Raw genomic sequence first — 13,981 nt, forward strand, 5'->3', positions numbered from 1 at the left:
AAAGCAATGGGAAAGTGGTTGATTAGGTAGCAACATAAAAAAAATGTCTTTATTAGAGTGGTTGTCACATTCACACACACACACACACACACACACACACACACACACACACACACACACCACACACACCTATTTTTACATCTAAGTGTCTTGCTCATCTAAGCCTGAAAAGCATATATCTGATTGCATTTTACTATTCTATACCTTTATTTTCTTTCAAAGGTGGCTTTAGATGTTCACTGTAGCTTTGTTACATTTGTACAAGTCTTGAAAATTCTTCTAAGGGGGATGGCCACACACTGTGTGTTCGTTGATCTCCCAAAGCATGCTAAGGGCAGCCGTAAGCAGTCTCCTATTGTAGGGACTCAACGGTTCACATTTATATAAAATCTAATTCAATGCAATGTGTTTTTTAATGATTCCATTAAACACAATTTAATGAATTATTGATTTAGATATTAAGTGAAAGTCCAGTCTCATAAATTTATTAATAGAGTTGTCTTTGGCTTAGAATAATTTTAAAGATAGAAGAGGAAATATGATTCTGTTGTTTTGTTACAAGGCTACTACCAATGCAAATTTATGACAAAATCTAAATTTTGACATGTCTATGCAGAGGAGTGCACAGTCCTCCAACGCCTTTCCTTGCTTTAGTAGTCTTCAGCATCCCCAGCACAGATGGCAAGCAGAGCTTTCTCATAATGCCCCGAAGCAAAATTCTGGAAAGAAAAAATATATTCGAAATAAAATGTCATAGTATTTCTAAAAAGAACCATAATTTCTCTGAATTACAGCATGAAACACCCATGGGCTATTAGTTTTTCCAAAATTATTTACTTTTTCATCTAAAGATTTAATATGTCCTGAGAACTATTCCCAGGGGAAGTTATTGAAAAATAATACCATCATTATAGCCAATAGAATGGGGATTATATAAAGTTGATTAAACTCTAATGTGTATTTATAAGAGGAATAACTTGCAGTAGAATGAAATCTCCTCAACTTTAGAAAGGTGTACTAATATTATTGCTATAATCAATGTAGTGCCTGGAACACAGATTGACAATATGTCTTAAAGAGACAAAAATGTTTATACTAATTAATGCAGTAATTCTACTTTAAGAAACATATCCTAAGGAAATAATTATCAATGACTGATGAGCATAAAGATTTATGCTTAAAAATATACACCATAATATTATGTATAATAGTGAAAAATTAAAAAGCAATATATAATAAGTGGGTAGTTTATGTACCTTATAACATACAATAAAAATATTCCTTTAAGTAGTAAAACATATTAATGTTCATATTTATTTTTCAAAAGTACAGAAAGCACCTATGACAAATTTTATTACTGGTTATCTGTGCTGGAGAATTAGGGTAATTTTTCCTTTTTTTGTGGTCTCCTATAGTTACTAAGTTTTTCAAAACAATGATAGTAATAAGTAAATGGAATTCTAAAGCCTATCTTTGTTAAAAATCAACTATCATATTAATGTTCTCTTATATAAAGTCATGTAATTATAATTTATTTAAATTCACAAAATAAAGTTGCATTAATAGGTAAATATTAGATTTTGAGGTGGCTGTGATTATTTGCAGTAATTGTACTACAATTAGTTTATTGATTTAGAAAATGAGTAATGACACACATTTCTCAATGAGAAATATTTATCACCACTAAAAGTTTAGGGTTTTGAAGGTGGATGTAAGGAGAGTTTTATCAAAGAAACAGGAGTAAGACTTCTCTTAGCTAAGTGGTCCATCAACTAAGTCTTCCTTTTAGAAATCTCTTTGGCTACCCAAAGGCCTACAAGGTTTTCTGGGTTTTGTGGTCTCTTGGTCTTTAGGTTGTCAAGTTGCTTCTGGATCACTCTTTCCATAAACTAAAAACCTGTTTGTGCAATTGAAAATCTCAATGAAAAATAATGTGAATAAGGTAATAGCATAGGTACGTGAGAAATAGAAATTGAGATATAAAATAGTTTCAGGGCCCCGTGTTTGCTTTAATACTGTGCTGGTACCATCTTGAAATTCTTTATAATTTTTTTTTTTTGTAAAAGGGATCAAGCATTTTCACAGGTGATTCTATATAGTCTGATAATTCTTTGCTAGGTTTTGTCAAAATCCAGGGTAACGTTTAGACATATCGGAATGTTGAATCTGGCTTGTTTACTTCTGAATTATTGTTCTTTGCCCTCCAAGGGCTAAAGGGATATATAGAATTTTAGATAACTATCAATGTTAACTTCATCCAAATTACCATTCATGGGGTTTGACTGGCTACCCCGCCTTTTATGACTATATAAGAGGACAGGTGAACTGATCTAAGAAGCCTCTTCACAATTAAGGTGGCCTTTTAGCAAAACGCGTTTTTCTCAGGGCCGGCTGAGTGGCTCAGTTGGTTAAGAGCTCGCTCAAGAGTTTGAGCTCTGAGCAACAGCGGTTCGAGTCAGCCCGAGCTGAGNAGCCGTGAGCTGCCAACAGGTGGCGGGATGGCTCAGCTAAAAAAAGAAAAAAAAAACAAACGCGTTTTTCTCAATGTTGATCATACTTGGGAATTTAGCTTGTAAAGCCCAATTATTCAACTAGGGGATGAATGGTTTACATGAATATGTCAATGATTTTTGCTTAAAACACAGGAAAGAGGAATAAGTTCTGTCACTGACCCCAAGGGATTTCTGGTTAGCACTGTTGATGCCCTGACGGCTGACTGATGTACTGAAGGAGATTATTACCCTCATCAGAATATTTGATGTTTTAGATTCTAACATGAAGTTATTTACATTAAAGCTCTTATTTCAGTTTCAAAAACAACAGACTGTGGGCCCAACTAAATCATGTGTGGGAGACTTACTTTGATATCATGAAATAGGGATTTTCCATATCTCTCTTTGTATCGTTTCCTTATGGTCATCAGGTCTATTTCACTTCTGGCAATTAGAATCCTGATTACAGTTTTATTATGGAAACCAAAGTCCTAAAATATACAGAAAAGGGAAGAAGACAAAAATGAGAAAGCCATGCCTTACAGTTCATCTGTATAAAATAGTCTCATCCCTTCTCTGTAGCAATTTACTCTTCCTCCTGTATCCCTCACACACTGGCGTCGCCATCAGCGGGGCGCCCACGTCAGGTTCTGAGAGTCACCTCTGTCTTCCCTTCTCTTACTGTGTACATACAATGCAATATTTTACCTCTTTTACTTCTTCAGTGCTCTGTAATCTCTATTTCCAGTGTCGCTGCCTTGCTGCTAGCCCTTATCATCGTTTCTTTCACCCTGATTCTGCAATAGTTGCCCCTTCTTCCATAAGAAGTTCTTCATGTGTGTGTGTGTGGGGGGAGGTTAGGGGGAGGAGTGGGGGAGTAGGAGGGGATTCTGAACTCTGTTAGATGAATGCTGACATATCTAAGACAACAATCACATTTTTATTTTATCGTGTTTATTATTGAAGATTGTAAAAATTCCAAATACTTGAAATATTTGCTGGTTTAAACTCAAATACTGAAAAAATTTACAATGATTTCTGTTTACTAGTTCTAGAAAGAATACTGCTTAACGAATAAATTGCAAATCATCTTTTCTGGTGGAGTAATGCTGACATCCAGTGGCCAGTAAAGATAAACTAACATTTGATGTCTGAGTATTTGTGTGCAGACTCACTAACAAGCTTTCCATTATTTGAGGTGATTCAAATGAACAATCTACCCAAGTTTCTATATTTAAGTTGCATATCATTCACTTACAGTCCACTGGAGAAAAACATGGAGATTTTCTATGGTTAGAGGTGATGAAAACACCACCGATATTTTACATTTGAAGGCCTCATATATCAAAAGCTTGATGACTTAAATATGCAATCCTTCTCTTTACCTCCAAACCATTTGTGAGCACACACACCTTCCTTCTTGCATTGTAACACACACAACAGGGGTACAATGTTTACTTATTAGAATAAATAGCCCTCACTTGGCATAATTGGAACCAGAGTAATTGTGATCGTTTTCCCCATGGTCACTCACAAGGGAAGCTGTATTCTGTTGTTGGAGAAAAAACTTTTGAAATCATGAAGCAGCATGCCCAATACAATGTTTTAAACAATTTTTTGATTAAATCAACTTTTTCTGCTTGGAGATACAATAAAAGAGAAACAGTGGATGATGAGTGTTGATCTCCCTCCTGTGTTCTCAGGATACATAGGTTCTTGTACATATTAAAAAAATACTCTTTACACAACATATATAATAGAAGTGTTCTTGATAATTACATACTATCTGAGTATGCTGGCTACTTTTACAAAGTTTGTAAAAATTTCTTTGCAGATAAAACACCCTGATGATGAAAATTACTGTATTAGTGAAATTTTTAAAATAATTTTCATTGAGTTTTCAAGGCTATCACATATGTATAATGATTTGTATCAGACATTTCCTTTTTCTCAACATGTTTTGTGTATATTATGGATAAGGTGTGAATTGTCTTAGGCATTTAAGTGTTTATTTCTTTAAAAATGAATGTACCAAAGGATGTAAGATAGATTACCACACTAAACTACGAAAAATATTCTGATTTAGTTACAAAAATAGCTTTAGAGTTTATTGTTGTCTATATATCTCTTTTTAAGTATTATTTTTAAAATAATTCTTTATATTTAAAAATAACCACTGACATTATTTTGTGTTGTAAAACTGCAGGAATGGAGCGATTTCTTACTGAGAGTTTGTAATGTTTTGACATTTTTTTGCTTGATGCCATGTTTTGTACTTGCATGAGTATGAGGTGGAGTCTTTGGCAAGATAGAAAAGCATTTGGATTTTACCAGTTTCTTCAGTTGCTAAGAAACACTAAAGCACGTGGGAGAGATAGGCCCCAAGGAATCATACTTCTTTGTGACCTCGATTTAATATAGAAAGCAGAACATTATTTTTATTTGATGAGTCTCATTTTGGTGTATAACACTTGAGCATATTTTCTTTTAAATGCACATTTACATACAAGTGCAAAAAATGAAAATATTTAAGTAATGGAAGTAAAACTAATCCTTAGAGTAGACATGATTTCTGGAGAAATTTTAAAAATATGTGGGCCATACTTACATGGATTGCACTGTACAGTCTATAAGCAAAATAGGCTGGTTTGTCTCGAATACAGAGAACTAGAAAATAATCAGAATAGAAGAATGTTTGAATGACATATATTTTCTTCAAAATTTGAGAAACAAAGAAACTTATTGTTTTTTCTGTTACAATTCTAAAAAAGTGATACTTTGTGAGTTCTAAGTGGGATCCCTTCATTGTCCATTTATTAAAATTTTAACGTTTAGAACAGTAGTAAAATCATAAGTTATAGAAAGATACAAAACAACACTACTAAAATGTTTCATTAAGAGTTTCATTTATCTCTACCTCTTGGACCTCTCTTAGTTCCTTTGTAGAGCCTAATGAAGAAAACTGTGTGCTCTTTATTTGAAAATTAAGTAGAGCTTCAAAGAGACCCAGGTTATCAACACTATTATAGATTTTTATTATTGTAGGATTCAATGTGACATAGTCCTGAGTAAATGGTTTATCTTCCCAAACACTATTTTTAGTCCTTTGTAGACTTGTGAGTAAACCTGAGGTTTCTTAAGGAGAAATTTTTTGGACCTTAACTGGCCTGTCCCTGGGTTAGAAGTCATCTAATCAAAACCTATAGCATTAGAGCAGCCTGGAGCCTCGTCAATAGTTATCCTTGATGAAGGTCAGTTGGTGATTGTAGACATTCAATAATGTTTATTTAAATAAGTAAATAAATGAATGAATGAGTAATGTATATAGGCTCTAACTTCTAGGCGAAAATAAAATCATCATAACAGTGTTTTGTCTGTAGTTCAAGTGATTATTTCAGATGGTGAGACCATGCCTTCATCTTTTCCTTTTATTTATAACTATGAACCCCATAGGCACTCTTGAGTTGCTGCTAGAAGGTAAGTGCCTTAAGGATAAGGACTCCCGCTGTTGTTTTTGTTGTTGTTGTTTTACTGTCCCATCTGCAGTGCCTAAATCAATTACCAGAATAGTAAATAATAAGTGTTTATTGAATGAATGAACAAATCAGCTAAATTGTTTTCTGGTATTTCTGATGTCCACTAATTCTTTCTCTTGCCCATGGCTTTCTTTGTGGCCATGGTCTACTGTGGAAAGAGAGCAATCTTGAGATTCAGATGACATGAGTGCTAGTCATAACTTGGTTGCTAATTAATTAGTTGATAGACTTTGGAGTAGCCACTTAACCTCCAAGGCTGCATCTTGAAAATGAGGAGTTTTGATGTGTATTATTATTATTAAATTATATTGAGAATTTGCCGAAATATATGCACCATATTCTCAGAAAAAGACACAAATATTTATATTTTGTATACTATTTTAGGGATTTCATAGAGCCCACCAACCCCTTTTTATGGAGTCCTAGGTTAAAACTCTTTTACAAAATAAACTACAAAAATTCTGTTATCTCTCCGCTCCCATGCCCCTGTGGGTTTGTGTCATTCTGGAACTAGAAAAATCACAATGTGCACTTATTCAACAAATTTTTGAGTGATTATTTGATGCGTGCCTACAAGGGGATATTTCACAATGACCCCTCATTTGTACTCCCTGCAATGTAAGCTGTCAAGTCAGAGCACAGCACAGGCAAAAAGCATGGGTAGTTTAACAGTAGTTTTTGTGGATAGCTACCACTGTTTTCCCCTTTATGGAGGAATACTTTTGTCTTAATTAGGAAGAATACACTTCTCTCACAATAGCCTGCAGAAATTATGACTAAAGTAACAACTTGGTAAATCTTATTTATTTATTTATTTATTTATTTATGTATTTATTTATATGGTAGGACCTAGCCCTAAAGGCAAATTTATTAGAGATGGTGAAACTATTTTCCTTGTGGAGAAAAGGAACCCATAGTGCTGGCATTCATCTGCTCTTCAACATGGGAATAGAAGTCGGTATATATAAAATGAATTTAAAGGTGTTAGATCCCAATTACCTGAGAGAGAGCATCTGAGAATCCAGTGTTTTCTAGTATGCAAGTAGAACCAGCTATTAGGGAAGGGTGTTAGTTCATTAAAGTTATCGGTTGGTTGCCAGTTTAATGCATTGTATCAGTGGCTCGTGTGCATTTCCTCTATAGAGTTAATATCTTTTCTAAATAATTAAATTCAGGAGGAAGTAACTCAATCAAGAGCTTACTCAGGCATCTTTAATATAATCAGAGACAATGTCTGTGATCAGCATTTGTTGTCCAATAAAAGGTCTGCTGTTCACCAAATAACTTATTACTTACCTATTGCAACGAGCAGCTCTTGAAAGTATCCATCATAACATTCATTGATGGCATCTACTATGTCTTGCCCAGAAATATTTTGAAATTCCTGGAAAACTTTAACAAATTGATATAATTCAATGGAAATTTTGTAAATATTATAAATTTAAAATATAAATATTGATCAGATCGCTGTACAGAGTGAAGGTAAATAAAGTATGGGGTGGGGTTGGGTTGAAGTAGGCTATCTGTAAAAAAATTTTTATAAATTTCTATGTGTTTTATATAGGTAGAAAAAAGAATTTAAAAAATAAGAGAAACAGAAAGGTACAGCAGTATGGAGAAAATCAAAGTACAAACTAATATGAGCATATATCTAAGACCAACAAGGCAGCTTCACATAAATTGTAATGTCAATAATAGTGATCTTGATTCATTATGGACTGATTAAGCTATTTTCACTATATTCTTCTCAAGACAATAAAAAATATGCCCAACAGTAAATAGCTAATATATTTAAGTTCTCCATCAAAAACAGATAGTTTTAAAAGGTTCAGTATTTAAATGTTATATAATTCAGTTATTGGAAAAAAATTATAGGGAAACTTTATTCCTTAATAATGTCATTAGATGAGAGGCATGCCTGTATAAACATAATTCAAAATTAGTAACTTTGAAATAATTGGCTTTCCTCTATTTATATGTAATATTCCTTCCACCCCTATTTTTTTCCAGTTAACTACTTACTTTTTATTATATAATCAGCTAAGTATCTGAAAAGAAACCTGATGAATAATTACCCAGCCACAGCTGTTGATAACTCTTGTTACACAGGATCATTTGCAGCATGGTTTTGTGTTCCCCTGTCTTCTGTTGACAGGCTTCCCACAGGACCTGAAACATCATACATGCAGGAGGTAGCACCATGACCATCCTAGGCCAGTTTAATAAACGTTCTCTACAGTCATTTTGAGAGCTGGTTCTAGTTACCATTGCATCCTGAGCAGCCATAGCAGGGTCTGCATATCCTTCCTCTCTGGTTCCCTGTAAAATAAGCACAGATTTCCCTTTGTAACTGTTCTTAACTGACAACCCATATAGAAGTATTGGGACAAAAGTCTTTGAACCACCAAACACATTGGTAATTCCTAAGAAAGTTCTATCATTTACTATTATTGAGTTAGTCTACATATATTGGATACTTTATGAAATGTCTTTTTTTTTAATGTGGGTTCTTTTTATTTTTTCTTAGCAGCAGTGGTATTACTTCAAGATGTTGAAATGTTTTTTCACTTTTCCAAATCTCTGTGTAGTATCTTCTCTCCCATCCACTGCCTGGTTGTGAGTAGTAGAGATAAGATTTAACATTATTAGAGTAAAAATGCAGACAGAACGAATGATTAACATTCAGTCTGTGACATAAAATAGCATATATGCAAAACTAAAATCATGAAATCCAGATTTTGTGGAATGATTATATTTTGTAAATTTGTTTTACCCCCATTCCTTTATCATAGAAAGAACAGACATGGCCAAATTGACCTAAGAAATGTCCATTGAAACAGTAGAAGGGTAGCTAACCAATGCAAGACCCTCTGGTCCCCAAGGATTATGAGGACAAGAGGGGAGAAAGAGGTAGGAGAGACATGTGGTCAGTTTATTTAACTTTTCCTTTATATCAAGATCTGGAGGGTAGGCTTTATATATCAAACTATGTTTAGACAACATTGAAAATGAAGTGCTTTCTGATCCTATCATCTTTTTAGATTGGAAATACCCCTACTGCAATGAACTCAGTAATAAGCAAGATTGGGCAGAGGGAAGTTCTGAATATAACTCTCTTGAGTAAATCTCAATCCCTAAGTAGCATAAATGGGCCCCCAATTTTTTATCTGCTTCTGACAGAGGAACTGGTATGGTAGCTGAGAACCTAGTTGGGGAGCTTGACTGATGGAGTTGTTTATGATGATGGCAGGGACAAATCGTTTCAGTAGCCAAGGGCTACTAGGTAGCCCACATTGGCTGGAACTGTGTGAGAGACACAGCTAGGCCTTAGGGGGATTCTTCAGCTCCAGTGAGAACAAACGTAAGGCTAAACCATCATGAAAGGTTACTTGGCTCTGACCAAATGGAGACAGAAAAAGGATCATAAATTCACTAGCCATATGGTTTGACAGCTGACACTGAAAAATGCTCATATCCTAGACATCTATGCCTCATTGTTACATGTCCAGAGTTGCCTAGAGCTGTCATTCCATAGCCATGATGCACAAGGATGCAGAAAATATCTTAAAGACCTGAGCATACTATCATTCTCCTGTTGCCAAGACATCACATAAACCACATATATACACACCTCTCCACCAAGTGCCCTCTTAGAGAGAAGGAATGGGCAGGGCCAGAAATCTGACAGTTGAGTTTTTAACTCAATAAACTTGTAAATGAAATTGACCATGTACTCTCACATGGACTGTTCCACATAGTGTACAGATTAAATTTGCCATATTAGATTAAATATTGGCTTTTTCCCCTTCCTAATCAAAAGCTGGAAGCATATGTGAAAGATCAATATATTAATAGAGAAATAAACTATGTTTTCTTGTGACTAAATTTGTAGCCCTGGAAAATTAAATAAGTTTAACCACAACTCAGAAGTTGTGTATCATCTAAGGGTGTACAGCTAAGGGGAAGTTGATTTAAGCCTATTAGACATATTTCTTCTGTTTTGTTTCATTTGCTTAAAATATCAGGTGACTGAGAATTTACACATGGAATTCTTTTAAAAACTGTATATATATTATATATACGAGTATGACCAAGGAGTGAAAGACAACATTTAGAGTGAACATGCTTTTATTGAGTGGTAGGATTATGGGTGTTATTTTATTTTCAAATTACAGAAGTATTGATGTGCAGGGACCTTAGTGGTTGTATATTTTTACCCATTGAAGATAAAAAAATACATTGGCTTACATATATAAAGTGAATTACCCAAGATCTGATTGTTAGAAAGGATGATTATTTGATTTCAGTGCTATTTCTGTCCCTAAGATTCGGTTACTATGCTCCTAGCCTAAAGAACTCATTATTTTCAGACAATCTTCTCTGGCCACACTCTTATGGTTTTAATTTAAAGAAACAAATGACTGAAAGCAATTCATATCCTATGTCTTCTATGGATACATGCCATTTATTTTATAACATAAGCTTATCACTGTAATTCTTAGTCTTCATCTTGTTTGACCTATTGGTAGGATTTGAACCAGCTGATCACTCTCTCATCCTTGCTATACATTCATCACTGGGCTTCCAGGATCCTGAAGTCTCTTTTTGTTTCTTTCTACTTCATTGGTTAGTCCTTCTCAATCTTATGTACTGGTTCCCTATTACATTTCAATCTCTTAATATTGGGAAGTTGTAGTACTTCCCAATATTGGTTTTATTCTTGTCTGCATCTATAGTGCTTTCCCTGTTAGTGGTTTCCAATCAAACTATACAGCTAAGTGAACATGTACCCTTGCAAAGTTTGTGAAAACTGTTTAAGAAGTATCTGCAGTTCTGTGCATCTGAAATTTTTTTGAAAAATAAGATTTTTTGACATTTAGCTTGAAATGGTGTCCATCTATTTACTTCGTTGTGAAGTACGTAATTGCTAAGAGCACTTAAAGCAGATTGGTAAATTAAAAGAATGTGAATAAGCATGTTTGTGATTTAGCTTTTTCCACCAAGGCAGAATCTAGCTGAATTGGCTTATAAAAAGCCTAAAATAGCAGCAAGGCATGTGTAATTGATGTACATGCCAGAGAAATGGCTTAAATGAGTACAGAATTGGCAAAATAAAAATGTGGCAAGAAGAAATTAAGGAAATTAAAATCTAGCTGAAAATATTTGGAGCAGGTAAGTAGACTACAGATGATCACTGAGAGCTGTTGGCAATAACATCCTCAGAGGCCTTTCTGTACAAGTCTGAGAAATTGTCATAAGGAGAATCCTGACAGCCAAGATGAGGAGGAAGCATCCAGTTGGGTAGTTTCCATTTTTCTTTTTGTGAAAACATTTATCATCTCCAGTATGATTTGCACATATTGATTAATTAATCTCAAAGTGACTAATTTTTCATTATTTGACAGATAATTAGATCTCCTGTAAATCTAGTTTAATAAAACACAGGAAATATTGTAAGCCAGTTTAATGATTGGCATTAGTTTTCAAGAAGAATGTGTTCTGGCTGAGCTGTTTCCTTATTAGAAATAGCCCTGTAGGAAAATACTTTATAGATTAAGTGAAAGATCTTCTGTCCCAGAAAATATGACAGTAATTTTCAACACTTTCCACTTCATGAATACCTTAAGGCCCCAGTGCTCTAATTCCCTCAATCTCTATTAATTCACAAAAAGTGGTGTATCTTAATTTTCATGATGTGAAAAAGATGAAAGCCATGAACAGCCTTTCCTTTGATTCAGAAAGTGACCATGCAGAGGGAGGTAGAGAATGTAATTATGACAATTGAAGAACTAGAATATTTGTAATGGGAGGGCATTGAGAGAAGAATGGGTTCACATCCTTTAATTTACAGAGTGAATCTCTCTAATCTGAATCACAGAAGGTTAAATGATAAATCCAAGGACATACAACTGACTTATAGCAGAGCCAAGAGAAGCCGATATGTAGATACTTGTATATACCTGGCTGTGTTACAGAAATTAGATAGATGATAGATAGATAGATAGATAGATAGATAGATAGATAGATAGATAGATAATAATCCCAAGTAAAGGGTAGACAAGATTTGGTTACGTTGTAGCACCCCTCAGTTTTGTGGTTGGAACTCATAAGTTTTAAGTTTCACAACCCTTTAGGAAGGAATTCCAAAAGTTTAGACAGATTCTCTCTGAAATGGTGTACAACACAGACAGCGGCCCGGAGAAGTGATGGGTTTTTTCAATTACCTAATTTAACTTTATATCTTTTTTTCCAATCTTCTAAATTTACTGATCCAAATCCTAAGTCAGGAGTTCCAAACTGAACCATTAATGTAGAAGTCAGGAGACAATTGGAAATCTTCAAAATATTTAAAAATTTCAGATAAATTGCACATTTTACTAAGAAGTATGAATTCTCATGGGACTTTTGATTTTCAAAAAGACTTATTAAAAGGGATTATATGAAGATGTATCTTTTTACAATCTTTTTACTTCAATTTTCTATTATGAGTAATTTCTATGATATTTCTGTGTATTTCATACACGTAAAGTGTGTTTTAAATTTTAAGAGAAATGTACTGTGAAACTTTATAAGTATGTAATCTTTAAGTAAACCTTATTAATTTTGCTTGGCTCCTAATAAAATCTAGGTCTCTATTCACCCTCATTTTTAATATTCTGTGAAAGGAAACTTTTACTACACCGAAAAGCTATTTCAGGGTTAAGCACACACATGCGCATATACACACATACACACTTAAGGTTCACACTCTAGAAATTGAATGTAAGAAGTTATACTGTATCCTGTAAAGTCATAATACAAATTAGGTGAAACTCAGTGATGAAATAAATTGTTGTGTGTTATTTTAAAATATGTGTGTGCATACAGATAGTATTATATATACAAATACACATGCTCACCTATAGACTCTATCAATAATAATGCATTGTTGTTTAATTTCAAGAAAAAGGAACTCTAATTATGAATAAGATAGATTGCTCTATTACATCAAGGGAAAACATTGTTCATTGATTTACTTCCCTTTCTGATTTATTTTCTCTTATGTTTAATTTTCAGAAGTGTTATTTTTTTCTGAAATACAAGAATGTTTGCTTTATAAAAATACACTGTGATCTTGATTCTTGGATATCAGTTACTTTTAGGTGGTTTATAGCTCAACCTTTAAAAAGGTGCAGAGTTTCCAAGAGGTTATTTGTGTATTGGTCATTGACCTTGTACCAAACGAAGTAGAACTGGAGTGGAATCAAATGGAATTGGATGTAGGAGTAATGAAATTGAACAATGGAGGTATAGGGTAATTAGGTGTATTTTTATATTAGCCCTCTCATTCAGTAGATATGTCATGTTCGGCAAGTCATTTAACCTCTCTGGGCTTCAGTTTCCTCATCTCTCCAAGGAAGGGATACAGCCAGTTGGTTTCCCTAGGAAGCTGACTCTGAGCTAGAGATCAGCATGCATCATGTTTATATGGAATGTGCTTGGGATCAACACTTATGTGAAAGAGAGAGGAGAAGCAGAATTTGACAGAAGGAGAAACTGGATTGCGACACAGTCCTAATAGAATGCAAAGTAGTCCTAATGAAATACATACATTTTTCCCCCCTACCAGGTAACATATTTTCTTCAATAATTAAATAAGTTTTTATTTGGATATTAAGAAAATAAAAATTTGTGTGTTAATAGAATGCAGCTTATGGATTTACAATGGGACTATTTGCCTAACTCCTCTATTAGGAGTAATACATGTACCAACATGAATTTCCAACTGGAAAGTGCTATTTTAATTTATATTATATAGCATCATTATATGAAAATTTAAAAATAGTGACCTTTATAAATAGAGAAAGTTTTAGTTGAAATTAATCTCATGACTTTTAAAAGTTAGAAAATGTTCAATTAGCATGTTAAGTGAGATTAATTTTAAATATCAATACTTTTTTAAAAACATTTTTC

At 33.8% G+C, this 13,981-nt stretch overlaps 1 protein-coding gene across 1 annotated transcript in view; it reads right to left on the bottom strand.

Annotated features, from left to right (window-relative positions):
* Positions 1 to 415: 415 nt before the first annotated feature.
* Positions 416 to 13,981, bottom strand: part of ANXA10 (annexin A10) — a 42,921-nt gene continuing 29,355 nt past the window's right edge. The window contains exons 6-11 of the mRNA XM_019650576.1: positions 8,294 to 8,347; positions 8,104 to 8,197; positions 7,325 to 7,420; positions 5,101 to 5,159; positions 2,861 to 2,983; positions 416 to 719 (exon numbers count right to left, since the gene is read on the bottom strand). Coding sequence (XP_019506121.1) covers positions 651 to 719; positions 2,861 to 2,983; positions 5,101 to 5,159; positions 7,325 to 7,420; positions 8,104 to 8,197; positions 8,294 to 8,347 — 495 coding nt within the window. The 3' untranslated portion in view covers positions 416 to 650. The remainder of the gene's footprint in view (positions 720 to 2,860; positions 2,984 to 5,100; positions 5,160 to 7,324; positions 7,421 to 8,103; positions 8,198 to 8,293; positions 8,348 to 13,981) is intronic.

Source organism: Hipposideros armiger, unplaced genomic scaffold, assembly GCF_001890085.2.
Source record: "Hipposideros armiger isolate ML-2016 unplaced genomic scaffold, ASM189008v1 scaffold_142, whole genome shotgun sequence".
In the NCBI taxonomy this organism is placed as follows: Eukaryota; Metazoa; Chordata; class Mammalia; order Chiroptera; family Hipposideridae; genus Hipposideros; species Hipposideros armiger.